This window comes from Sarcophilus harrisii, chromosome X (assembly GCF_902635505.1).
Source record: "Sarcophilus harrisii chromosome X, mSarHar1.11, whole genome shotgun sequence".
NCBI lineage: Eukaryota > Metazoa > Chordata > Mammalia > Dasyuromorphia > Dasyuridae > Sarcophilus > Sarcophilus harrisii.
Window position 1 is genome coordinate 82882130 of NC_045432.1, and position 26862 is coordinate 82908991.

General features: G+C 48.9%; 2 protein-coding genes across 2 annotated transcripts in view; one reads left to right on the forward strand and one right to left on the reverse strand.

Moving 5' to 3' along the window:
* Positions 1 to 3622: 3622 nt before the first annotated feature.
* Positions 3623 to 26862, forward strand: part of LOC116420379 — a 122958-nt gene continuing 99718 nt past the window's right edge. Inside the window, exons 1-2 of the mRNA XM_031945145.1 lie at positions 3623 to 4100; positions 19190 to 19249. The gene's annotated coding sequence lies outside the window, so the exon portion shown is untranslated. The remainder of the gene's footprint in view (positions 4101 to 19189; positions 19250 to 26862) is intronic.
* Positions 10210 to 26862, reverse strand: part of ITIH6 (inter-alpha-trypsin inhibitor heavy chain family member 6) — a 30746-nt gene continuing 14093 nt past the window's right edge. The window contains 7 exon segments of the mRNA XM_031945107.1: positions 10210 to 10505; positions 10849 to 11238; positions 21050 to 21248; positions 21251 to 21336; positions 22495 to 23065; positions 23701 to 24644; positions 25523 to 25694. Of these exon segments, the coding sequence (XP_031800967.1) occupies positions 10309 to 10505; positions 10849 to 11238; positions 21050 to 21248; positions 21251 to 21336; positions 22495 to 23065; positions 23701 to 24644; positions 25523 to 25694 (2559 nt within the window). The 3' untranslated portion in view covers positions 10210 to 10308.

Sequence of the window (26862 nt, forward strand, 5' to 3'; positions counted from 1 at the left end):
GCGGCGTTGCTCCCCTTTCCCCAGACCCCCGGGAGGAGGAGGGTTAACATGCCACCCGGAGCTCCCTTTCTCCGGCCGGCGCTGTTGCTCCCGAGGGAGCCAAAGGACCGAATCGGGGTCCTGAGCTGCTCCCGCTCCCCGTTGGGTGGCCCTGGGTCAGCCCTCTGCAGACAGGGGCCTTCCGCCAGGCCGTGAGGGAGGTCCCAGTGGGCAGACTCCATGATGGCCAGACCGGTGCCCCTCCCAGCCCCCACTAGCCTAGGTCCTCCCTGCTAGAGTGGGGCAGGAGGAAACGTGGGGCGCAGGCAGGCCTGTCGGGCCGCCAGGGCCTTTCCCGTCCTGCCTGCCCTGAGGCCACTGAGCTCAGGCCCAGCTCCGTTGGGGGAGGGTATCCACGATCCCCCCGTTCTGGGGCCCAGGCTGAGCGCGGAACTGCTTGGGAGGATGGCCCGGGCCCCAGCTTCTGAATCTTTGTGAGGAGCACCCCGGGAAAGTAGGTTTGGGAGTGGCAGGCTCAGGCCCGGGGGCTGCGGAGGCAGGTCAGCAGGCTGGGCGGACAGGGCCCCGAGGGCTTTCGCCCTCCCTCCCACCGTGGTCCTCACGGGCTGGGCTCCCATGTGCCAGTCTGAGGGAAGCCCGGGGCGGAGGCCGTGGCCCAGGGTGCTCTTTGTCCCCTTGGGCCTGGGGGCCTAGGGTGTGAGGCAGAAGACTGGGGAGTGGTCGGGAGGGCCCTTTGTTCGGGCCCTGATCCCCTGTCCCTCCCTTCCCTGTGCTGCCCGGAGCAGTGGAGGAGGCACAGCGCTTAAGCCCCGGTGGCCGTTGCCCAGCCCCTTTAAATGCCTCTTGGGCCACCTCAGTCTTGCTTCTGGAGGCCAGGGTTCTCCCTCTCTGACCTTTGAGGCTGCCCTCAGCCGGTCCCAGTGCCTTGTCCGGGATGAGGCCTTGAGAGTGCTGGCCAATGGATTGAATTGGAGCTGTGACATCCGGGCTGGCTTTCTAGGTTCTTGCCACGGCCTTGGTCAGAATGGAGTCTGGTCTTTATTCCGGCCCAGCCTTGATCTTAGTGCAGGAGGCAGGAGAGCCTGAGAGGCAAGGAGCCCGAGAGGGAGAGCGTGAGAGGCAGTTCAATGAGAGAATGTCTGTCTTTGGGTCCTTGTTGGCCCTTCTGTTCCTATTGTAGTTCCATCATTACAGCACACTGGTGTGTGGGAACTAGAACCATCCTCTCATCAGTTCCCCTGAGTTGCCCTTGTTTCAGCTAGACTTTTTCAGAGCTGCGAGCCTCTACATGATGGCTGGCACTCCAGACCCACTGGGTTATTCGCCAGACCCTGGAGGCTTCCCTCACCGCCACCTTTGGGATGCTGGCGGTGTTTACAACCGGCTGTCTAAGGAGGCCACACTTGGACGTATCTCCATTACTGGCTGCACTGGACCCCTTGCTCAGGGGAGCAGATCAGCCTCCAGTTCTTTTGCCCATTTCCTTGGTGTAAATGCTTCCAGAGGCCTCAGACCCGACCAGGTTGACCCTCCGCTCTGCCTGTTCCCTATGCTTGCCTTGACCTGCCACCCAATCTCTGTGACAGTCCTCCCAGCCCGCCCCCACCCTCCAGCTTCCTCTGCTTCCTCACCCAGAAAGGTAGCATTTCATCAGCTTAAGGGAGAAGGATTTCCAGGCTAGGGAAGTGGTGGGATGGCCCTGGAGGGCTTAGGGAATGGCGGGGCACAGGCAAGGGGCCTTGTGGAGGGGCTGGGAAGTAGGCTGGGGCTCGGGCTGAGATGGGGCCCTGGTGACGTTGAGTTTGATTTTGTTGAGATGGACAGAGACCCAGCTGTCTATAATTTCGGGCCATATTTTGTTTTAGTGACACCCAGGATTGGGACGGGGTGGGCGGGGCTGGTCAGAAAGAACCGGCTCAAGGCAAGCGGGGATGTCACCAATGGGCAGATGTCAAGGACAGGGCAGGGTCCCTCAGACACAGAGTGTTCATTTCCAGCCTGGTGGGAACAAAAGCCTGGAAGGCCCAGGACAGATGCCCAGTAGTGGGGCCAGACCAAGCAACTGATGATTTCATGTGAGGGCATCTCCTTACCCAGGAAGAACTGATGATGCTGCAGGATTCTGGGAAGCTCAGGAAAACTTGTTTAAAGTAATGGTGGTCCAAGAGAACCATTTCCAGAGAGGCAAGAGAATGCAAAGCAGGAGTAGGAATCTTTTTTCCTGCCCAGGGCCTTCTGGATATTTAGAACATCATTCGAGGGCCAGCTTTAAACCTGAAACAATGGGAGGTTGTGGTGCCTCGCTTTCAGCTCTTCAGGGCCTGCGGTGGCCTTGACAGGCCAGACCAAATGTTTTTGTGGGCTTCATGCAGCTTCCAAGCCAAGTGTTCCCACCCCTGACGTAAAGGACACAGACGCTGAAAGACATGGGGACTCGTCAATGACATGATGCAAACTGAGTCCGGGGGTGCCACTGCTGAGCCTTGGCTCCCTCCTCTGCTGGACTATAGGTGCAGAAGGAGGTACCCATGTTTGGACTGCTCCCCTCCATTAAACTCCTTTTGTCTTCCTGCTTGGACATGTGTGAGTTTGTGCTCTCCAGCTCTGTGTGTGTGTGTGTGTGTGTGTGTGTGTGTGTGTGTGTCCTGGCACACGCAGGGGTGGCACGTGGGGGGTTGGTGAACACCATGTCTCTCTGTAGGCCTTGGAAGGGTGGGGCCCAGGCACCATATTCAGTACTCGAGTGGTGGCTAAGTAGTCCAAGAGTTTGGTGTGCACCCATTCAATGCCAGCTCGGTGGCACAGTGGATGGAGCCCTGGGCCTGGAGACAAGAATATCTGAGTGCCAATCTGGCCTCAGAAACTTCCTGGCTGAGTCATTTTGCCCTATTTGCCTCAGTTTCCTCATCTGGAAAATGAGCCGGAGAAGGAAATGGCAAACCACTGCAATATCTCTTCCTGGAAAATCCCAAGTGGAGCCACAGGGTTGGACACACCTAAAATGACTGAACAACAATATCCCATGGCATTGCCTGTTCCCCCAAGCCCTCGACTCTGTGCCCTCCTCCTGGCTACTACTGTTCATTCCCCACCACTGGCAGCCCTCCGATGAGATTCCCTTCCACAGCTTGTGCTACCAGACCTGACTTAGAAAGAAAACAGCATACCCGCTCCATCTCTGTTCGCTCCCAAAGGTCCTCCTAGTCTCAAGTGGAGCTTGGCTCCCAGTAACCCAGCCTGGAAGGGCTTCCCCACCCTCACCCCGGGATGTCCAAGGGATGCTCCGGCCCTCCAGGCCTTTCCCTCAAAAGCTCCAGAGTGGCCGGAATGGAGGTGTCCGTAAAGCCTCAGGCTTGGGGTCTGGACGACTGGGATTGGACCCTCCACTCTTATAAGCCAGAGCGGGGGTTCCAGGGCTCCTGAAGAAGGCAGCCTGGTGCTGGCTTCTCAGGCAAGACTGAGGCAGCCACGAGCTCTGCCCACGTGATTCTGCCCGGCCACCCCATGGCTTGCTCTGCCAGTGGCCCTGCCCACATGTGCCTGTCACCATGCCCATCTTTGGGTCAAAGACCTTTGCCCAGACCCCGCCCCCCACACTTGCCCGTATGTGTGCCCGTGCCCACGCCCAGATGTGGCCCCACTAGGGCCCAGTCCAGGCTTGCAGGCCAGCCCTTGCCTGGGCCCCCCTCCTACTGCCAGGCTGCCAGTCGGGAGAGCAGGAAATCGTGCTGCTGTTTCCCTGGGAGCGTCTCGCGAGCCATTTCTGAGGCTCTGCTGCCATCTAGCGAGGGAGAGTCTGACGCGCCCAATGGTGGCTCGTGCTCTGCTTTTCCAGAGCCAGCTTGCTCCTGCCCACTGCGGAGGAAAACACTTGGAGGGCTGGAGCACTTGTCCTCCCGGCCGGGAGCCTCCCCAGGCACGCCAGGGGGCAGCCGGGAAGAGAGAACTGCTGTGGAAACGGAAAAGCAGGGGCTGCCAGCTCCGAGGAGTGCCCCCCTTTGGCTGCCACACCAAGGCCTGAGGCAGATGATGTGCCGGCTCCTTGGGGAGCTGGGGAGCTCTGCCCATATCAGCCATCACGCCCAGACCGCAAGCATCAGGTGAGTCTCCGAGATTCCCCACTACTTCTTGGGGATCAGACCTGGAAGGACAGGAGGCTGTTGTGGTTATCAGGTCAATAACAGCATGCAAGGAGTCCCCAACCACTTGCCTTGAACCCTCTGTCTTTCACAAGGGTACCTCAAACTCATATTGAAAAGGGGGCTCGTTGTCTCTCCTATGTCCCTGACTCTCCTCACCCAATTGGTTGTCGTTCAATCGTTTCAGTCGTGTCCAAGTCTTTGTCGTCCCATTTGGGGTTTTCTCGGTAAATACAGTGCGGTGGTTTGCCATTCCTCTTCCAGCTCATTTTACAGATGAGGAAACTGAAGCAGACAGGGGTAAGTGACTTGCCCAGGGTCATACAGCTAATAAGGAGGGCACATTTCAAGTCAGGAAGATGTCTTTCTGACGCCAAGCAAGGCACTCTATGCCCCTTTGCATACTTAATGGAATTTTATTTTATTTTTTCAATTACATGTAAAAATAATTTTCAATATTTATCTTTGTAAGATTTTTAATTCCCAATTTTTCTCCTTCTTTCCTTTCTTTCCCTCCCCCTTACCCAAGACAGCAAGCAGTCCGATACACGTTATACTTGTACAGCCCCATTAAACATATTTCCACATTATACGTGTTGTGAAAGAAGAATTAGAACAAGAGGGCAAGACCATGAGAAATGAAAAAACCCCCAAAGTGAAAATAGTATGCTTCAATTTGTATTCCAACTCCATAGTTATTTATCCAAATGTCCTTTTCCATTCCAAGTGCCTTGGGATCGTCTTGGCTCATTGGCATGCTGAGATGAGCTAAGTCGATCAAAGTTGATCATCTGTCCAATGTTCCTGTTACTATGTACAACGTTCTCCAGGTTCTTCTAGCTTCACTCAGCATCAGTTCATGAGGTCTCTCTAGGGTTTTCTGAAATCAGCCCGCTCATCATTCGTTATAGAACAATAATATTCCATTACATTCAAGTAGCTCAACTTGTTCAGCCATTCCCCAACTGGGCATCCCTTCAATTCCCAATTCTTTGCCAGCACAAAAAAGATCCGGTCTAAATATTTTTATACATGAGGGTCCTTTCCCCCTTTTCCTGATCTCTTTGGGATACAGACCTAGTAGTGAGACTGATGGATCAAAGGGTATGTGTAATGGTCTTCTTTTTTTTTTTTTTTTTCTCAAAATGGTGTTCTCTTCTTTTCCTGATTTCTGGGTTGAGGAGACTTTTCCACCGGATCAGGATCAGAGGCTTTTCCACTGAGATCAGGATGGGAGCTTTTCCACTGAAATCAGGATCCTGTCAGTCCTGCGTTCAGGTGCCAAAATGTAATCTTCTTCTTTTCTAAAATATAATCGTTCTCTGGGTGCAGGTTTCTTGGGGAGCTTCTGGAGGCAGCCTTAGTTTCAGTTCAAATCAATAATCACCTCAAATACAGCCAGGAGTTAAAATCCAATCTTTTGTTATCTCTTCCAAATAGCCCAGTTAGTTTTCCTTGGTTCCGAGAGCTCTTGTTGCTAGTCCTTTGCTTCTTCCCTCTGCCAGCTTCAGCCTCTCCTCTTCCAAATCCCCAGTTCTGCCCAACTGCAGTCTCTAGCTTGTCAATCTCCTCAACTGACTTCTCACTTCTCAATCTCTTCAAGTCTCTTGACTGAAGCTCTAAGAGCTTCTTATATATGATCTCTTAAAGGTGTGAACCCAAAGGTTGACTCCTCCTCTGAGAGAGTGGGATTGTGGGAGGTGTGAACTTGTGAATCTCATATTGAATCCTGGCTTGTAAATCTCCCAAACTTGTGAACTAATGTGTGAACTCTCAAAGGTGTAAACATAAGCATTGTTTCTATCAATTCTAGTGACTTAACACCTTGTAAGGATTCTAACAGGTATATATATCCATTGTTTCACATAGCTAGTCCTATCCCCACTTTTGTCCATTAGATGGTTTTCTGGCCATCTGTGAGTAGCCTAAGCTCCCCTGTTTTCCTCTTGTTCTGCATTCAATGCCTCTACCCAGTGGATAGAGTCTAGATTAGAGATCCAGACACCCTCATCCAGATAGTATAATGCCATGTCTAGAGAGGTGAGAGTAGACAGGAAAAAGACAAGTTGATGGAAGAAAAGAGTAGAAAAATGAGATGAATTAAAGGAGAAAAGCTTCAAGATTGATGAAGAAATTTCCTTCTCCTAATCTTATGAGGTAAGGAGTGCAAATGTAGCAAGGGCTATTCTCCCACATGTGGCACGGGCATATTGTGTCTTGAAAGGAGGCAGAATAGACATCTCTAGCTTCTTTTTCCCCCAATATTCTCTGCGAAAATTTTTTGATATTTTTTTAAATTTCAAAACCTATGCAGAGATAGTTTTCAATCTTCACTCTTGCAAAACCTTGTGTTCCAATTTTTTTTCTCCATCCCCTACCCTACCTCTCTCTTAGACAGCAAGTAATCCAACATAAGTTATTAAACATGTGAAGTTCCTCTATACATGTTTCCACAATTATTGTGCTGCATAAGAAAAATCAGATCAAAAAGGAAAAAGAATGAGAAAGAAAACAAAATGCAAGCAAATAAGAAAAAGCTGAAAATACAATGTTATGATCCCCACTCAGTCCCCACAGTCCTCTCTCTGGGTGCAGATGGCTCTCTCCATCACAAGATCATTGGAAATGGTCTGAATCACCTCATTGTTGAGAAGACTCCTGTTCATCAGAATTGATTGTCATATAATCTTGTTGTTGTCATGTACCATGATTTCCTGGTTCCACACATGTCACTAGCATCAGTTCAGGCCTCTCTGAAATCCTCCTGCTGGTCATTTCTTACCGAAAAATAATATTTCATAACATTCATAAACCATCACTTATTCAGTCATTCCCCAGCTGATGGGAGTCCACTCAATTTACAGTTCCTGGTCACTACAAAAAGGGCCGCCACAAATCTTTTTGCACACGTGGGTCCTTTTCCCCTTTTTATGATCTTTTGACATACAGGCCCAGTAGAAACACTGCTGGGTCAAAGGATGTGCACAGTTTTTTAGCCTTCCCCCCCCTACTCTTCTCAAAGGGAGACCTTCATTCTGGCCATGAGGGGAAACAGGAGGTTGGGGCTAGAGTCTGCCATTCTCCTCTCCTCAGAGTAGAATCCTGGGTTAAAATTATGATGATCTGTTCTGTTAAATATTGTTAGCCTGGGGAATGTGATTTTCAGATCCAAGCTAAATTTTTGATTGCTGTTCATTAAGAAGGAAGGGACACCTCAGGCTTTATATCCAGGGTTTCACTCCCTTTCACTAAATATCAGTTCTGCAAGGAACCCTTTTATCCAACTCAGTCACAAATCAGAGTAAGTATATGTAGTAAGCCATATATCAGACAATACAGAGTGAGGGAGCTCATCCACTGGATATGAAGCAACTCTAAGAAGGAAGGAGGGAGGAGGGAGGAGAGAGAGAGAGAGAGAGAGAGAGAGAGAGAGAGAGAGAGAGAGAGAGAGAGAGAGAGAAAGAGGAGAAAGAGAGAGAGAGAGAGAGAGATACAGAGACACAGAAAGAGAGCGAGACAGAGAGAGAGGAGAAGAAGAAGAAGAAAGAGCATCTTAGATTTCACTCAAGGGGAAGTCCCTGAAGTCACTAGTCTAGCTTACTGGGTATAGGAACATGATGGAGACTACCAGCTCCTCTTTTGTCAACTCCTCCCCAGTCTTTTCCTTCTATAATCTGAAGTGTGGTTGGACTCCTCCATCTTGCTTCTTCAAGCTAGAAACCAGAAGCAATGGGAGCACTTGCAACCTTTGGGCCAAAAAACATGAAGAAAACCCTGAAGAGCGCCTCTGGGTGCCACTCTGGATGATCCCACCCCATCCTCATGCAGGATTTCCACCAATAAGGAGAATATCCCATACCAATGGGACACAGGCAAGAGACACAGAGACAGAGAAACAGGAGACAAAGAGACAGAGACAGAAAGAGAGAAGACAGGAGAGACAGAGACAGGGAGACACAGAGACAGAGAGACAGAAACAGAAAACAGAGGCAGAGAAGACAGGAGAGACAGAGACAGAGAGACAGAAACAGAAGACAGGAGAGACAGAGACAGAGAGACAGAAACAGAAGAGACACAGAAACAGAGAAAACAGGAGAGACAGAAACAGAAAACAGAGCCAGAGAAGACAGAAGAGACAGAAACAGAGAAGACAGGAGAGACAGAGACAGAGAGACAGAAACAGAGAGACAGAAACAGAAGAGACAGAGAAGACAGGAGAAACAGAGAGACAGAAACAGAGGCAGAGACAGAGAGACAGAAACAGAAGAGACACAGAAACAGAGAAGACAGGAGAGACAGAGAGACAGGAAACTCGGGTTATCCAAGTGAGATTAGTTCCATTTTATTTATTTTTTTGGGGGAGGTGGCCACAATTTACCTTCTCCCCCAGTTGCTCTGTGATTTTGCAGTGTCTTTACAAACTACTGTGTGTGGTAACCCTGGAGGCCAATGAGAAAGCAGCTTGCTGAAGGTTTGGCGACTGGCATCCGCCAGTCCCCCCTCAAGGGGAGGAGACCTTGAACTCAGAGCTAGTGGGCTCACAGGACAGCATGTAATCGGAGCTCTTAATTTCAAAAGAGGAACCAGAGACCCGGGCGGGGGGGGTGGGGGGGGGTGGGGGGCAAAGAATTCCGGGATCCCCAAGTAGCAAAGAATTGGGCCTCCCAATCCTGGCCTTTCTCCATTCAGTACAGTCTCAGGAAGGAAGATGAATGAATGAATAAAGTGTTTATTACGTGCTCCCAAGTTCCAAGCTCTATGCTAATTGCTGGGGGCCAAAGGAAAAACTCCCATGATCCCTGCCCTCGAGGAGCTCCTATTCTAATGAGAGAAGGTTTCGGCTGCCAGTCTGATGCAAGTCAGTGGCTCCTGGTCCTTAGGGTGAAGCCCCAAAGCAGGCGCTCAGGCCTTCATGTGTGTCCTTTCCATTGCTAGGAATCAGCAGGCTCTGCTGGGAGCCACGGACTCTGGTAGGCAGGACTGTGGGCCTCAGGAGCTGTGGCCGTAGGCATTCCCCAGAGTGCATCTCCCTAGGCTTTTCTCCCCAGCTGGGCCCCCGGCTCTTGGGCTCAAGCAGGTGATGGTGGTCAAGTGGGGGGTTTGCCTGGCCTGGAGCATGCTACTTCCGAAATTTCACTCCTCTCTCTCCTATCTCTCTCTGTCTCCTGTGTCTCTGTCTCTTCTTTCTCTGTCTCTGTGTCTCCTGTCTCTCTCTCTCCTCTCTCTCTGTGTCTGCTGTCTTTTCTGTCTCTTCTATCTCTCTGTATCTGTCTCTCTTCTGTCTCTATCTCTCTTTTTTCTCTCTGTCTCTGTCTCTCCTGTCTTACCTGTCTCCTATGTCTCTCTTCTGTCTGTCTCTGTCTCCTGTCTCTGTGTCTTCTGTCTTCTCTGTCTCTGTCTCTCTTCTGTTTCTGTCTCTCTGTCTCTGTCTCCTGTCTCTCTGTGTCTCTTGTCTTCTCTGTCTCTCTTCTGTTTCTGTCTCTCTGTCTCTGTCCCCTGTCTCTCTGTGTTTCCTGTCTTCTCTGTCTCTCTTCTCTCTCTCTCTCTCTCTCTCTCTCTCTCTCTCTCTCTCTCTCTCTCCTGTCTCTGTGCCTCCTGTCTCTCTCTCTGTCTCTGTCTCTCTGCCTATCCATCTCTCTTTTCTGTCTCTCTCTGAAGGTGCCTTGGGATTTGGGGAGAATGGGAAACAAAGGAGAAAGGATGGGAGATTGAGGCACAGAATCAGATTACAGATGGAAAGAGCAGAGGAGTGAATGCTCAGGCCAGAGCAAAGGAGGCGGCGCATGTTCGCAGACTGGGTATGTCGGCACCCGGCGAAGCATTCCCTTTGGCCTTTCCTCTTTCCTCAGGGGGCAAAGCCCTAGCACCCAAGTCTGAACCCTGCCTCAGAAGCTTGCGAGCCGTGTGATTCTGGTTTGGTTACTTAAGCTGCCGGAACTCACTTTGCTGGTCTACAGTTGTAGATATCGCACTCAACAAGATCCTTCTGAAGTCCCTAAAGTCCCAGCTCCAAATCTTGGATCCTATCAAAGCAGAGAGGGTCAGGAAAGCAGAAGAAGCAAGTGGGGAAGGGGAGAGGGAGAAGAGCAGGAAGGAGAAAGCAGAAGGGCAGGAGAGTCTGCAGGCCATGGGCAGCTCGGAGCCCGAGGGGCTTGTGGGCAGGGCGGCCTCATAGAACAAAGGCCGAGTAGGGACTCCCCAGCAGCTTCTCCACATCCTGAGGCTTCACCCTCCAGCAGAGGCTCCTTGACAGCCAGTCCTGGCCCAGGCCAGCAGGAGCCAGGGGCACGGTGGCGCCTCGTGGCCCTTCTAGCCAGGCCCCGCTCACGGTTTGCTTCACAAAGAGATCGGTGTGCTGGAACTGACCTGTGGGGACACACAGGTGGAGAGAGATTGGGGTTAGCCCTCGGGCCCTGTCCTGGGCCTCCTCTGCCTTCCCTTTCACCAGATGGGGGTGAGGGCCTAGCTATGGGACAAGGGGATGACAGGCCAAAGGCTTTGGTCGATCTGCAGTCTCGCAGGTTTGCCAGACTGGAATTCTAGCTCTCCTGGCCAAAAAGGGGTCTTGGAGACTGGGGTCACATGGGGGGTGGTGGCCTGGGGGGGGGCAGAGGAGTGTGCTTTGTGCACACATGGGGAGAAGAGGTTGAGGCTAGATGGTGGAAGGCCTTGGGTTCCAGGAGAGGAAATTGTGACAGCCGCTTCTCACCTAGGAGGCCCCGAGCAAAGTGGCTCAGGCCGTGCCCATTAACTATGTAGAAACCAAGATGGGGGCGCCTCAGGGCTGTGGGGTGCCTGTCCCGATGCCTCCTGATAAGGAACTCGAGGTGTGGACTGAGGCGGATGGTGAGGATGCTCTTGTGCTGTAGAATCAGCTCCAGGCCAGGCCTGGGTTGCAAGGTGAGAAGAGGCCGGTCCCAGCTGAATCTCTTGGTCAGGTCCTCCATCTCGAGGCCGACCTGGTGGAGGCTCACATGGATAACAAAAGGGGCCTCAAGTCTTCCCACAGCCACCACAATGCTGTCAAAGTAGGTGCGAGTCCGGTGCTCGTGGCCTGGCTTTGGAGGTGCCCCGAGGAGGTGGCCACTGACCTGCAGCCCTGGAGTCAGGGGAGAAAAGGATATTCCCTCGGATGCCCACCAGTGTCACAGAGAGAAAGCAATGATGCCCGTCCAACCATGGACAAGGACAGGGAAGGCTGGCTGGGCTGGAGCACAGGCTGGATACAGGCCTAGATGATTGGCTTGGTTGGGTCGGGAGAGCGGGCTTGTGTGGATCAAGTTCTGGGGAATTTGCCACTTCTCTCTCCTGGGATCTTTCACAATTTACACTCAGACTCTGTGATTTAAGAGATCTCGGAGGCCCTCGTGTCCAGGTATCTCACTTTGTAGGGGAGGCTGGCAGGTGCCCCCAAGGGTCAGGGGGAAATAGCATTTAGAGTTGGAAGTCACCCCAGAGACCACCTATTCCAGTTCCCTCATTTTATTGCCAAGGAAACAGACCCAGTGTAGAAGCATTGGCAGTGCACATTGCAATATGCCTGTCACACATCCCAACCCTGGCCCCACAATTTATATCCCAACCTCAGACAAGCCACTCCTCTGCTTCTTGGTTTGCTCCTTTTTTTGTTTCTCTTCAGCTCTTTCTTGAAGTTTTTGTGAAAGTTTGCCACTCTATGGATCTCTAGCTCACTGTAGACCTATCTCCGGCTCACCACGGGTCTATCTCTGGCTCATCCTAGGCCTAGCTCCGTCTCACTGTAGGTCTATTCTCTTTGTAAAGCTCACTAAATATACCTTTCTGTCATCTCCTGTGTCTCTGGTTCTTTCTGTTGGTCTTGTCATTTGCCTCTGGCTTTTTGGAGTCTTCTCCCCGCCATTTCTGCGTTTGTGTAGATAGATTTCTGTAGGGTCTGATTCGATTTTGGATTTCTGCCCTTTTCTGGTCACACTCTCAGCACCAAGTGGCAAGGGCCCACATGGGATCGATGGTCATTTTGTCATTTTCTTTCTTTAATGTATTGTTATGGCCATCATAGTTTTTGCCAATTGACTGACAGTCAATGATGATAGTACCTTTTAGATTTCAAGAGAAATCAAAGAAATCCTCCAGCAATTTAGTCTCTCCCCTTCCTCTTTCTTCCCTACCCCCCTATGAAATTGTGGGAGGCTACACACAAGCATTACCCTGGATGACCATTTCGTTATTGGAGGACTTCCCAAACTAGTGAGATCCTGGAGCCCTGGCAGCATTGTATTGTCTACATGTCTGTAGTGTTCCTTATGGGGAGCTTTGGGGTCTTGAATTCTCTCCCTCGCCTGCACTTGCTCACCTTCCCAGCAGGGAGGGACTGCTGCAGTCCATTACTCAGCAGATAGGCCTGTAGTCCTGCACCCTGTCCTCAGTGTTTACATGGCAATTTGTTCTTTTGATTTTCTGGAACTGTGATTTCTGGCCTTCCTTCTGTGAATAGTGACGGTGGTGCCCCCCTCTGTCTGTGCAGGGAGGGTATTGGTAAAGAAAGACCTTCTCTACTCAGAATGTTAGAAAACCCTGACTTCTTCCCCCTTCCCACTCCTCCCAACTTTAGGGTCTCAAGGAAAATCTTCGGAGCCCAGACTCCATTGCTCCCCTTTCCCAAAAGCCCTTGGAAGTGAAGGAAGGTATTTTGAAGAGAAAGCCCTTTATATACTTTTTGTTTCCCTCCAGCCTCTACACAATGTTGCCATTCCTCTATTTTGTCTCCGACAGCTAAAATGCAGGGACAATCTCTTCTTGTTTCTGTGATCGTGACAAGGCTCAGCTCAGCATTTTTTTTTTTTTAAACCTGAGTTCTCAGAGACAGATTTCTGTACCTGATCGAAGATGAAATTGTACAGAAGGAGATGTGTTGGACTCAGAGTCCCAGAACCTTAATGTAAATCTTGACTCTGACATTCACTACCTAACTACCCTGATGGTTCACCTCATTGTGCTTCAGTTCCCTCATCTGCAAAATGAAGCCAGTGGACCAAATCACCTCTGAGGTCATGTGGCTCAAGATGGAGATGGGACTGTTTTGTGACTGATTTATTCTCTACAGTTCTGGCTTCTCACTCAAATTACTTGATGATAAAGCCCAAAGTGGGGAGATAATGGGGTAGCTAGCTAAATTGCTCTATAAAGTCTCATACCTGTCAGGAGTTGTCATCTTTAATGTGTAAAACTAGGGACAGTAGGTGGCATCTAGTCGATAGAACACTTAGCTCCTAAAGTCAGAGTGACCTGATTCAATGGACCTCAGACACTAACACTTCCTAGCTGGTGACCCTGAGCAAGTCACTTACCCCAACGCGAAGCAAAAAAAAAGAGTGTAAAGCTATTCTCTGTGGGTTTGGATTGAGGCAGCCAACTTGATGGCTAGTGTCCGATCCTCTAACCCTGCCAAGTCTGGAGACAAGGAGTGTTGGAGGTCCCAGGCACATGATATGTCAAGATAGCATGCCTTTAGGGATCTTTGATTAAGCATGGGGAAGACTATGTGTATCTCCTTTATATACCCAAATCAAGAGACCTGATACCTCTGACTGGGAGCAGAGATGCCCAGAAACCCTGAGAACTGGGGTGGCTTCAAGCCACCCAATCTCGGGAAGTAGAGAGATAACTGAAAACTCCAGAGAGAGCTAGCCCTGGCAAGGAAGGGTTGAGCAGGGGGAACAGTGAGCCAAGAGTATCCATCTGAGAGGCTACCTTCTTGGCAGAGACTGGGAGCCCCAAGAAAACTGGAAGAGAAGAAAAGAGAAGAAAGGAGAATGATGAGCTCCCAGAGCTGGAAGTTGCCTTAGTCACATTTATTTCACAGTTCTGCCTGCACCCTTAACAAGAAGCCCTCAATGGCTGCTCTTGGGGACTGCAACTCCTCCTGCTACAGTGTCCCACTGAGTTGGGTTAGCTCTCGGCTATCCTTGATATTAGTGGAGTAAGGCATCTGCATTACCTGACTCTTATTATTACATAGTGAATAGATACAATAAACAACCTGTACTGTTGGGGAGAGCTAGGCCCAGGGAGGCTAAGAGGAATAAAAGAGGAAGCATTGGGGGCTTTCCTCACTCCACACTGGTGCTCAGTCCTTCCATCCTCCCCTAACCCTAATTACAAGAGTGCTGGAGGTCTGTACCTTTTATTATGTACTGGGAGTGCTGATGCCCTGTGTCTCCTTATTGACATGAGTACTAGATGCCTGTATCTTTTTATTACACTAAATCATAAGCGCCTGTATCTTTTATTACTGAGTCCTGGAGCCCTGTGTGTTTTGTTACAGGAGTACTGATGCCCTATATATTTTATTACAGGAGTACTGATGCCCTGTATCTTTTATTACAGGAGTACTGATGCCCTGTATCTTTTATTACAGGAGTATTGATGCCCTATATCTTTTATTATGTGAGTGCTGATGCCCTATACATTTTATTACATGAGTGTGCTTCATCTTATTATGAGTGCTGATGCCCTGTATCTTTTATTACACAAGTACCTATGCCTTGTACTTTATTATGTAGTCCATGAACTCCTGTCTGTTTTATTACAGAGTACTGATGTCCTGTATCTTTTATTACACGAGTCATGATGTCCTGTATCTTTTATTACATGAGTACTGATGCCCTGTATTCTTTTATTACACATATCTAGTGGCCCTGATACCTTTTTATTACATAGTGACTGTCTGGAGTCTTTTCATTACATGCTGCTGTACTTTTTATTATAGAGTGCTGATGCCTTGTGTTCTTATTGCATGAGTACTGATGCCCTGTATCTTTTATTACAAGGCTAATGTATCTTTTATTGCCAGTGCTGGAGCCCTGTGTTTATTATAGGAGTCGATGCCCTGTATCTTTTATTATGTGAGTACTGGATGCCCTGTATCTTTGTTAGGTGCTTGGGCTGTGTGTTTATTACGGGTATTGATGCCCTGATATACCTTTTTATTATGTGAGTGCTGATGACTCTGTGTCTCTTATTATGAGTACTGATGCCCTGTATCTTTTTATTACACAAATCCAAAGTGGCCTGTACCTTTTTATTATCCTGAGTGTGTGATGTACTCCTTGATTTTTATTACATGAGTAGCTGGATGCCCTGTGTCTTATTAATGCGAGTACTGATGCCCTGTATTTTTATTACAAATAGGGCCTTACCTTTTATTATGCGATGCTGGAGCCTGTTGTTTTATTACAGGAGTACTGATGCCCTTATCTTTATTACGCATGAGTGCTGATGCCCTGTGTCTTTTATTACATGAGTACTGATGCCCTGTACCTTTTATTATGTGAGTGCTGATGATCCTGTGTCTTTATTAGTGAGTACTGATGCCCTGTGTATCTTTTATTATGGAGTCTGATGCCCTGTATCATTTTATTACATGAGTATGATGGTCTCTGTATCTTTTATTACTGCGATGTGTTGATCAAGCCCTTACTTTTTATTATGGAGTGCTGGATGTCTGTCATTTTATTACATGAGTGCTGACTCTGTGTCTCTTTTATTATGCGAGTACTGATGCTCCTGTATCTTTTATTACACAAATCCTAAGCGGACCTTTGTACCTTTTTATTATGTGATGCTAGAGCCCTGTGTTTTTATTACAGGAGTACTGATGCCTGTACTTTTTATTATACGTCGAGTGCTGATGCCCTGTGTCTTTATTACATGCATACTGATGCTCTGTACCTTTTGGTGATTATGTATGAGTGCATGAGTCTCTGTGTTTTTATTATGGCAGTACTGATGTCCTGTGTTGTTTATTAGAGTCACAAATCCAAGTGGCTCTATTTTATTACAGAGTACTGATGCCCTGTGTCTTTTATGTACATGTGAGTTCGTGTGCCCTGTACTTTTATTGGTACATCGAGTGCTGGATGCTCCTGTGTGTTTTATTACAGGAGTACTGATGTTCTGTATCTTTTTATTACAAATCCAGCGGCCTGTACTCTTTTATTATGCGAGTGTGTGAGCCCTGGTTTATTATAGGGTAGCTTGATGCCCTGTATCTTTATTACAGAGTACTGATGCTCCTGTGATCTTTTATTATGAAGGCTGATGCCCTATACATTTTATTAATGCAGTGCTGGAGCTTGTGATAGTGCTGATGTTATTTTACACGGAGTGCTGATGCCCTGTGTCTTTTTGTATTACGGATGATGTACTGTGATGCTTTTAACACTGTATTTTATATGTAGTGTAGAGTGCTCGGATGTATCCCTGTTGCTTTTATTGAGGCAAGTATCTGTATGCCTTGTATCTTTTATTACACAAATCCGTGGTTTCCTGTACTTTTATTAGCATGAGTGCTAGAGCCTCATGTGTCTTTTGTTATGGGTATTCTGGAGCCCTGAACCTTTTATTACACAAGGTACTTGATGGCCCTGGTCTTTCTATTACATTGCTGGGCCTGTACTTTTTATTATGCGAGTGCTTGATGACCTGTGTCTTTATTGCAGCGAGTACTAATGTTCCTGTATCTTTTATTACCTAAATCCAAGTGGCCTGTATTTTTATTACCTGGAGTGCTGGAGCCCTGTTTGTGTTTTGATTATAGGAGTACTGATGCCCTGTATCTTTTATTAAGGAGCACGGATGCCCTGTATGCTTTTTGAGTGCTGGAGCCCTGTGTGTTTTATTGCAGGAGTATTGATGCCCTGTACTTTTATTATGTGAGTGCTGATGACCTGTGTCTCTTATTATGCGAGTACTGATGCCTTTGTATCTTTTATTACACAAATCTCAAGGGCCTGTACTTTTATTATGCAAGTCCTGGAACCCTGTGTGTTTTGTTACAGGAGTACTTGATTCCTGTGTATCTTTTATTACACGAGTACTGATGTTTCTGTGTCTTTTTATTACATGAGTACTTGATGCTGTTTGAGTCTTTCTTATTACTACAAATCATGGGCTTTACCTTTTTATCATGCGACTGCTGGAGCCCTGTGTGTGTTTATTACAGGAGTACTGATGCTTCTATCTTTATTGCATGAGTACTGATGCCTGTGTCTTTTATTACATGGAGTATGATGCTCTTGTATTTTATTATGTGAGTGCTGATGACTTGTGTCTCTTATTATGTGAGTACTGATGCCTCTGTATCTTTTATTATGTGAGTGCTGATGTTCTATCATTTTGTTATATGAATGCTGGTACTCTTTGTGTCTTTTGTTATGGAGTACTCGATGTTTCCTGTATGTTTCATTACACAAATCGCGTTGCCTTTTACTTTTATTACGCGACTGTTGGAGCCCTGTGTGTTTTAGTTGGCAGGAGTACTGATGCCTCTATCTTTTATTACATGAGTGCTGATGCCTGTGTCTTTTGTTACATGAGTGACTCAATGCCCTGTATCTTTATATTATGTGAGTGCTGATATCCTGGATCTATTTTTATTACGTGAGTTTCTGATGCCTTGTGTGATTTTTATAGGAGTACTGATGTTCTGTATCTTTTATTACAGGAGGTACTGATGCCCTGTATCTTTTATTATGTGAGTGTTGATGCCCTATACATTTTATTACATGAGTGCTGGTACTCTGTGTCTTTTATTACGCGAGTGCTGATGCCCTGTGTCTTTTATTACGCGAGTACTGATGCCCTGTATCTTTTATTACACAAATCCAAGCGGCCTGTACCTTTTATTATGTGAGTGCTAGAACCCTATGCCTTTTATTATGGGTATTATGGAGCCCTGTACTTTTTATTACACGAGTACTGATGCCCTGTGTCTTTTATTACATGAATACTGATGCCCTGTACCTTTTATTATGCGAGTTCTGGAGCTCTGTGTGTTTTATTATAGGAGTACTGATGCCCTGTATCTTTTATTACACAAATCCAAGTGGCCGGTACCTTTTATTACACGAGTACTGATGCCCTGTGTCTTTTATTACATGAGTACTGGTGCCCTGTACCTTTTATTACACAAGTGCTGGAGCCCTGTGTGTTTTATTACAGGAGGACTAATGTTCTGTATCTTTTATTACACAAATCCAAACGGCCTGTACCTTTTATTATGCGAGTGCTGGAGCCCTGAGTGTTTTATTATAGGAGTACTGATGCCCTGTATCTTTTATTACAGGAGTACTGATGCCCTGTATCTTTTATTACATGAGTGCTAATGCCCTATACATTTTATTACATGAGTGCTGGTACTCTGTGTCTTTTATTACACGAGTGCTGATGCCCTGTGTCTTTTATTACATGAGTACCGATGCCCTGTATCTTATATTATGTGAGTGCTCATATCCCTGTATCTTTTATTACGCAAGTACTGATGCCTTGTATCTTTTATTACACAAATCCAAGTGGCCTGTACCTTTTATTACATGAGTGCTAGAGCCCTATGTCTTTTGTTATGGGCATTCTGGAGCCCTGAACCTTTTATTACACAAGTACTGATGCCCTGGGTCTTTCATTACATGCCCTGTACTTTTTTATTATGCGAGTGCTGATGACCTGTGTCTCTTATTGCGCGAGTACTAATGCCCTGTATCTTTTATTACCCAAATCCAAGTGGCCTGTATCTTTTATTACCCGAGTGCTGGAGCCCTGTGTGTTTTATTATAGGAGTACCGATGCCCTGTATCTTTTATTAAGCGAGCACGGATGCCCTGTATCTTTTGAGTGCTGGAGCCCTGTGTGTTTTATTACGGGAGTATTGATGCCCTGTACCTTTTATTATGTGAGTGCTGATGACCTGTGTCTCTTATTATGCGAGTACTGATGCCCTGTATCTTTTATTACACAAATCCAAGCGGCCTGTACCTTTTATTATGCAAGTCCTGGAACCCTGTGTGTTTTATTACAGGAGTACTGATTCCCTGTATCTTTTATTACACGAGTACTGATGCCCTGTGTCTTTTATTACATGAGTACTGATGCCCTGTATCTTTCATTACACAAATCCAAGCGGCCCTTACCTTTTATCATGCGACTGCTGGAGCCCTGTGTGTTTTATTACAGGAGTACTGATGCCCTCTATCTTTTATTGCATGAGTACTGATGCCCTGTGTCTTTTATTACAGGAGTACTGATGCCTTGTACCTTTTATTATGTGAGTGCTGATGACCTGTGTCTCTTATTATGTGAGTACTGATGCCCTGTATCTTTTATTATGTGAGTGCTGATGTCCTATACATTTTATTACATGAATGCTGGTACTCTGTGTCTTTTATTATGCAAGTGCTGATGACCTGTGTCTTTTATTACACAAATCCAAGCGGCCTGTACCTTTTATTATGCGAGTGCTGATGTCCTATACATTTTATTACATGAGTGCTGGTACTCTGTGTCTTTTATTATGCGAGTACCGATGCCCTGTATGTTTCATTACACAAATCCAAGCGGCCTTTACCTTTTATTACGCGACTGCTGGAGCCCTGTGTGTTTTATTACAGGAGTACTGATGCCCTCTATCTTTTATTACATGAGTGCTGATGCCCTGTGTCTTTTATTACATGAGTACCGATGCCCTGTATCTTATATTATGTGAGTGCTGATATCCCTGTATCTTTTATTACGCGAGTTCTGATGCCCTGTGTGATTTATTATAGGAGTACTGATGCCCTGTATCTTTTATTACAGGAGTACTGATGCCCTGTATCTTTTATTATGTGAGTGTTGATGCCCTATACATTTTATTACATGAGTGCTGGTACTCTGTGTCTTTTATTACACGAGTGCTGATGCCCTGTGTCTTTTATTACATGAGTACCGATGCCCTGTACCTTTTATTATGCAAGTGCTGGAGCCCTGAGTATTTTATTATAGGAGTACTGATGCCCTGTATCTTTTATTACAGGAGTACTGATGCCCTGTATCTTTTATTACGTGAGTGCTAATGCCCTATACATTTTATTACATGAGTGCTGGTACTCTGTGTCTTTTATTACACGAGTGCTGATGACCTGTGTCTTTTATTACGTGAGTACTGATGCCCTCTATCTTTTATTACACAAATCCAAGGGACCTGTACCTTTTATTACGCAAGTGCTGGAGCCCTGTCTGTTTTATTACAGGAGTACTGATGCCCTTTATCTTTTATTACCTGAGTGTTAGAGCTCTATGTCTTTCATTATGGGCATTCTGGAGTCCTGTACCTTTTATTACGTGAGTGTTGATGACCTGTATCTTTTATTACGCGAGTACTGATGCCCTGTATCTTTTATTATGTGAGTGCTGATGCCCTGTGTCTTTTATTATGCGAGTTCTGATATCCTGTATCTTTTATTAGGTGAGTGTTGATGCCCTGTACCTTTTATTACGCGAGTGCTGATGCCCTGTATCTTTTATCACATGAGTGCTGATATCCCGTATCTTTTATTATGTGAGTGCTGATGCCCTGTATCGTGTATTATGTGAATGCTGGTACCCTGTATCTGCAGGTCTTTCCGCTGAAGAGATCCACTATTGATCCACTCAGTTCATACTATTATTTCCCACTTTTCCTCCTTCCCCAACCCCTGCTGCACCCAGATTCCCCACCCCCCCAACTCTTCTAGGTCTCTGGGCTGCTCAGATAATTTAGGGTTATCTTAGGGTGCTGGGCCTACAATCAGCAAGTCTGAGTTTAAACAGTCTCTGTGACCCTTTTGAGCTGTGTAACAGGGCAAACCTCTGCAAGCTTTCTGTGAAGTGGGCAGACTAAATCATCTTAGGCTTGTTGGGAGGATCTAGTGAAAACCCTCCCTCCACCGCCCCCCCCCACACACACCAAGGGCCCTGCAAATGCTTGTGGCTAGCCTCTTCTCAGGTCTTTTTTTCTTCTGGGTCTCTAGGTCTTTGGAGTCCTGTCTCAAGGGCTGATGGGCTGGCCCTGGCTTTCTCTGCTTCTGTCTCTCTGTATTTCCCGCACCCCTCCCCCCTGCCTTCTCTATGCCCTGTACCTGCTTCAGGGTCACTGATGAGTTGAAGGGTGTCCCCTGCTCTTCCATCCACCGTGAAACAGATTCTACTCTCTGAGTTTGGCAGCTGGATCTCAAATGTGGATCCCCATCCACTGTAAGGCACAGAGATACCCGTGCCCATCAAGGAAGGTGGTGGGGGAAGCCGGGGGGGGGGTTCTTTCATCTGTTGGGCCCCCTGTTCCAACAGACAGCAAATGAACGAGTTTCCTTACCTGAAGAGGAGAAGGTGAAAACCACTGGGGACTTGGGAGGCTCGCCTTGAATCCCTGGGGATTTAAAGGAACAGGGAAGAGGGTGTTGGAGTCCCTACTTTGTCTCCTTGCAGAATTTTGATGCCCTCCCCCTCCCTCTGCTAGGCCTTTGGGACTCTGTCTTGTGGCAGGGTATCTTGTTTTCTGTGAAAGTCTGAGACCTCCCAAAGACTGGGCCCTGTGAAAGTCTGGGACTTCTCTAAAGACTGAGCCCTGCAAGGCTAGCTTGTGAATGAATCCCATCTATGAATGTGTTTGTAACTAGCATAAGAGACGTCAAGGTACCAAGTGGGCCCCCCCCTTCTCCCTGTGCTTCTGCCCCCGCCCCAAGACTTTTGCTGAAAGACAGACTTTTCCAAGTCCCTGAGACTCACAAACACAGAGGGCCGTTCCAAGAGCCGGAGCTGAGCCAAAGGGCCCAGGCATGGGTTACAGAGTTTCCAAATGGGGAAGACTGAGACCTGGCCACCCTGGTCCCACAAAAGTCCCCAGAGCTGCCCAGGGAGACAATCTGAGACCAAGCGAGATTGCTGGGGATGTGGTGTGTGTGCGTGTGTGTGTGCACGTGTATATGTGTGGGTATGGATGTGTGTGTGAGTCTGTGGTGTGTCTGTGTGGGCCTGTGCTTATTTGGGTCTGTGTGGTGTGCATGTGTGGGCACACGGGGTGTGCTTATGCCCGCACATGTGTGGGTGTGCAACACCTGTGTGTGCATGTGATGTGTGCATGTACATGTATGTGTGCTGACATGTGCATGTGTTTGGCCATGTGGTGCAGCTACGTGTGATGTGTATAGTGTATATTATATGTGTGTGTGCATGTATGGGTACATGTGCGCTGTGCGTGTATGCACCCCAGAGAGCCATAACTTCAGAGATGACCAGAAACACCCAGAGCCACAGAATTATTGAGAGCTGGGGCACACAGGCCAGAGCAGCAACCGGGGAATGCCGTCCAAGTTCTCGGAGCCCCCCCGAGGGACTACCAGGGCCCCAAGGGAGGCCTTGGAAGACTCTGATTCCTGGAGGAGGCTTGGGAGAGGCACAGGGCCCATCCACGGAGATGTTTAGAGACACACTGATGGTGAGCTGCCCATGGGAGGGACCTTTCTGGCTCCCATGGGACATGGGAGAAGGCTTCCCACTGTGGGGGATGGCACCATACCGGACTCACCACGTCTGCTGCCTTGGCCACGGCTATTGGGGAAAGTGTAGATGGCTGGGGGCTTCAAGGACTCGGAGAATCCAGAATCTGGCAGGCTTTCCAGAAGTTGGCCCGGCTCCTCGGGGAGAATGAGGACACGGATGATCTCGGGTGTGCTTGAGTTATAGGGAGGTGGGGAGCTTGGGATTGAGGGGAGTAAGGAACTAGTTCTGAGGGAAGACTGGGAGTTAGGACCAGACTGGCCTGGGACACTGAGATTGGGGTCTGCCACTGCTCTGGGTTGAGGGGGAGGCAAGGGGCTGGGATTCCATGCTGTTGAACCAGCAGGACTTGCTGTGACATTTTGTGAAGATGGAGTGGCAGGTCTCGGGAGTGATGGGGAGCTTAGCCGACGGGAGGCCGGCAGATCCCCTTTGGGGGGAGGACGCTGGGATGGGATGCTTGGGCTTTGTTGGGACAGAGTTTGGGCTTTAGTTGGGGAAGGGGAAGTGGGTTTGTAGGGACTGAATGTCAGACTTGGGGGATCTGGGGAGCCAGGTCTGGGGGCAAAGTGGGAGCTAGATTTATAGGGGACAGGGTGTTAGATCTGGGGGAAGATGGCTTGTGTGTGTGGGGGATATTCGATTTGGGAGGCGATGGGGCTGGAGTTCTGGGGAAAGAAAGATGACCTGCTTTGGGGAGGAGTAGGGTGCTTGATTTGGGGAAATTCGAAGAGCTGGAATTTGTAGTCTTGATATTTGGGTGGAACGGGGATCCAGGTTTAGGGTGACCTGGGGAAACCTGTTTGGGGAGAGAGGAGGATAATGAATCATCAGGATTGAGGTGAAGTGGAGAGCCAGCTCTGGGGAGGGATGGTGGAATGGCTCTGGGAGGAGATGGAGAGCTCGGAGTCCGATTTGGGGCTGACAAGATGTTAGGACTTGGGTGAACTGGGGGGCTGGGTTTTGGGGTGGTCGAGGAGCCAGATCGAAGGGGAGCGGAGGAGCCAGGATTATACCAAGATGAGCTGCTTGGTTTGGGGTGCAATTGAGCACCAGGCTGGGGGGAGGTCAGGAGTGCCGGGGCAACAGAACTCAGATGAGTGTTGGGGCTTGCTTTGGGAGGAGACAGAGAGCCAATCTTGGAGAGGGGAGACGCTGTGGGTTTCACAGACAATGGCTCCCCGGGAGCTGGGCGCAACCAGGGGACAGAAGAGGTCAGATTATGTTTGGTCACCCTCAGGTGCCCCGCTTTGGACACAGACGAGGGCCCTGGTGAAGCGGTGGTGAATTTGGCTCCGTGGAGCAGGGGCTTGGTGGGGCCGGGCTGAACAGGAGGCCTTGGGAACTTCCCGGTGGCTGTGGGCTGGAGTACGGCCGTCAGGGTTGGATGTGGGGCCTGCTGCCCTTCTCTTTCCCGTGGCTGCACCACAACAAGCGAAGTCAGGGGCGTCACAAAATGGAAGTGCAGAGAGAGATTGCGCGCCTTGTCAGTCAGCAGTCTGCGGGTGGCTGAGTCGTTGGCTCTGAGGTGGGCCTCCAGCAAGCCCTGGATGCTCACGTAGGCCCAAAGGCGCTGGAGGAATCCTTGACCCGGGTTGATCTCCCCGTGGGATGGGCAGCCAAAGGCCGGCTCCTTGCCACTAGCAACCTTCTCGATCCGGGATGCTGTGAGTAGGCGGTTGTGTGGGCCCTGGGCCTCTAGACGCACACAGAGCTCAGGCTCTCCGTGACCTAGCTGACCCACCACCACCAGCTCAGAGCCCCCAAAGTAGTTGGGGAAGTGGCTCCCTGCTGGGTCAGCCCTCCCAGCTTGTCTGGCCTGGTAGTGGAGGTGGATGTCAGACAGCAATGGGGAGGAGATGCGGTCATAGAAGCCTTTGAGTTGCACAGCGGCATCCTGATCTTCTCGGATGCGGTGAGCCGTGCCTCGGTTCTCCAATGAGAGGCGGCGGAGGAGGGGCAGGTCGGCATCGTCTCCCAAAGCCAGGCCGAACAGGGCCGCCTGGCCAGCCAGGGCCCTCTGGGCGTTGGCGAGGATGTGGGTGGGTGAAGTCACGCCCGCTGTGGGTTCCCCATCTGTGAGGAAGATGACCAGGCGAGCCCCTCCTGAAGGCCCCGCGCCGCCAGTCTGGTTCAGTATGGAGGCTGCTGCCAGGAGAGCTGCGTTCATGTCTGTCCCTGGTGAAGGCAAAGGCCTGGAGTGAGCAGCCAGCTCCCAATCCTCCCCCTCCCCCACTTCAAAAGCTCCCCCTCCCCTCAGCGTGTCTGTTGCCCTCCAGGGTGGGCCACCCTTCCCAGTTGTAATGGTCCCTGTGCAGAAAGCCTTCCAGGACTGCCGTTCCACCTCCTTCCCTTGGCAACGTCGCCATCTATGTTATGGGTCTGCCAACCTCCTCTCTGCCTCAGCTGCAGGCCCCCAGCCCGTCTCATTTCCTAGCCAGTTTATGAAATTCAGTCTCATCTGTCTGGACAGACTAACTAACTCTTCATCTGCTCTCAGCCTCTGCTTTTCCATTTGCTGTCATTCCTGGCACCCTAGTCAGCTGGGCTAGGATTGAGCTCCTGGTCATCTCTCATCCTCTGTCTCAGGAAGCTGACCCCCTTCTCCCACTACATGGTGTGAGGAACGGAGCCTGCTGTCGGGCATTCTAGAATAAGCTCCTTGTCCTCTCTTGTTCTCGACTTATTCTGTTTTTGTGTCACAGAGGGCAAAGTGGGGCCTAGAGAGAGCTGTGGGATGTCAGTCATGAAAGAGCAGATGGGGCTTTTGAAATCATCATGGGAGGCTGGGGGGGTGACTTAGGACCACAGAGATGGGAGAGCCCTGGAGATCACCTGCCCTGACTACACCCTTCCATGGGGTCCCAGACCCTCGTTGTCACATTTTTCCAGAGGGGAAGGGGTTTGGAGTGTGAAATCATGGGAGCCAGATCGACTTCCTTCCATTACAGAGCAGAACAGAGAAGCCCGGGAAGCTTAAATCACAAAAGTTTCAGGGCCACGGCTGATCCCTGGGGAGGGGGAATGAAGCGAGGAAGGAGACCTCATATACGAACATCTGCCTGCCTCCATTCTGCCAATGTGGGCTTTGGCCCTTTGTATGTTCGGGGATGTAGCCTGGACAGAGCCGGCAGTCTTCCAGATGTGGACAGTGTCAGAGAAGGTCACAATGTTGAAATAGTCTTCTGGACACAGGTCTCCCAGGATCACATGCATAGCCTTCTTAGTCTGCAACAGTTGGGACATGGGGAGAAACTGGTTAAGATCATCTTTTAGTTCCCTGTGTTTGCTGGGTGGCCTTGCAGCGGTCAGAGCACTGGTCCTGGAGTCAGGAGGACCTGAGTGAAAATTCAGCTTCAGACACTTCCTAGCTGTGTGGCCTGGGCAAGTCACTTAACCCAAACCCCAAATAGAATTAAGAGCTGAACATGACTGAACAACAGCAATCATAACAATCTGCCGTCCACCTGCCTTGCCTTCATCCTCCCTGACCCCCTTTAGACCATGATGTTCTTTTTCTCCTTCCTGACTCTGAATTAGGAGACTGAGTCATCTTCCAGTGGATAAATGTTCAAAGAATTTGAACAGGCAATTTTCAAAGCAAGAAACAGGAGCCGGCGATGACCGTATGGAAACATGGTCCAAAGTGCTAAAATTAAAACATGCCAATTAAAGCACCATTGAGCTGCCGCATCATGTTTATCGTATGGACAAAGTTGGCAAAAAGGAAAATGAAAGGGGCAGCTAGGGGGCGCAGTGGATAGAGCAGCAGCCCTGAAGTCAGGAGGAACTGAGTTCAAATCCGGTTTCAGACACTTAATACTTCCTAGCTATGTGACCCTGGGCAAGTCATTTAATCCCAAGTGCCTCTGCAAAAAGAGAGAGAGAGAGAAATACTGGAGAGACTGTGGGGAAATAGACGTGTTTGTTCCCTACTGGCGTTACTGCAAATTGGTCCCGCCATTTGGGAGAACAGTTTGGAACTCGGACCCAAGAGCTATTGCACTGTGACCCAGCATTGCCACCAGTGAACTCACTGAGATCAAGGAAAGAGAAAAAGGAGCCATAAGGACAAAACTAGTTAGGACAACTCTTTTTGTAAGAGCAAGAAACTAGAAACTAAAGGTTGTCTACCTGTGAAAGAATGGTGAGACACATTATGGCGTGTGAATGGAATATTATTATATCATGAGAAATGGCAAACTGAGGAATGAGCAGTCGAGCCTGATGACTCTGTGATAAAGACCCTCAATAATAATCCCTGCTTCCCCTTCCAGATACCCACTAGCTCTCCCCTCAATAATGCAATCTGGCCATTTTGCCAGGAACCCAACTGGCCAATAGGTCAAAGATTTTGTTCTCTTTCCTTTTAGGAAAATCAATTCAGCAGCTCTTC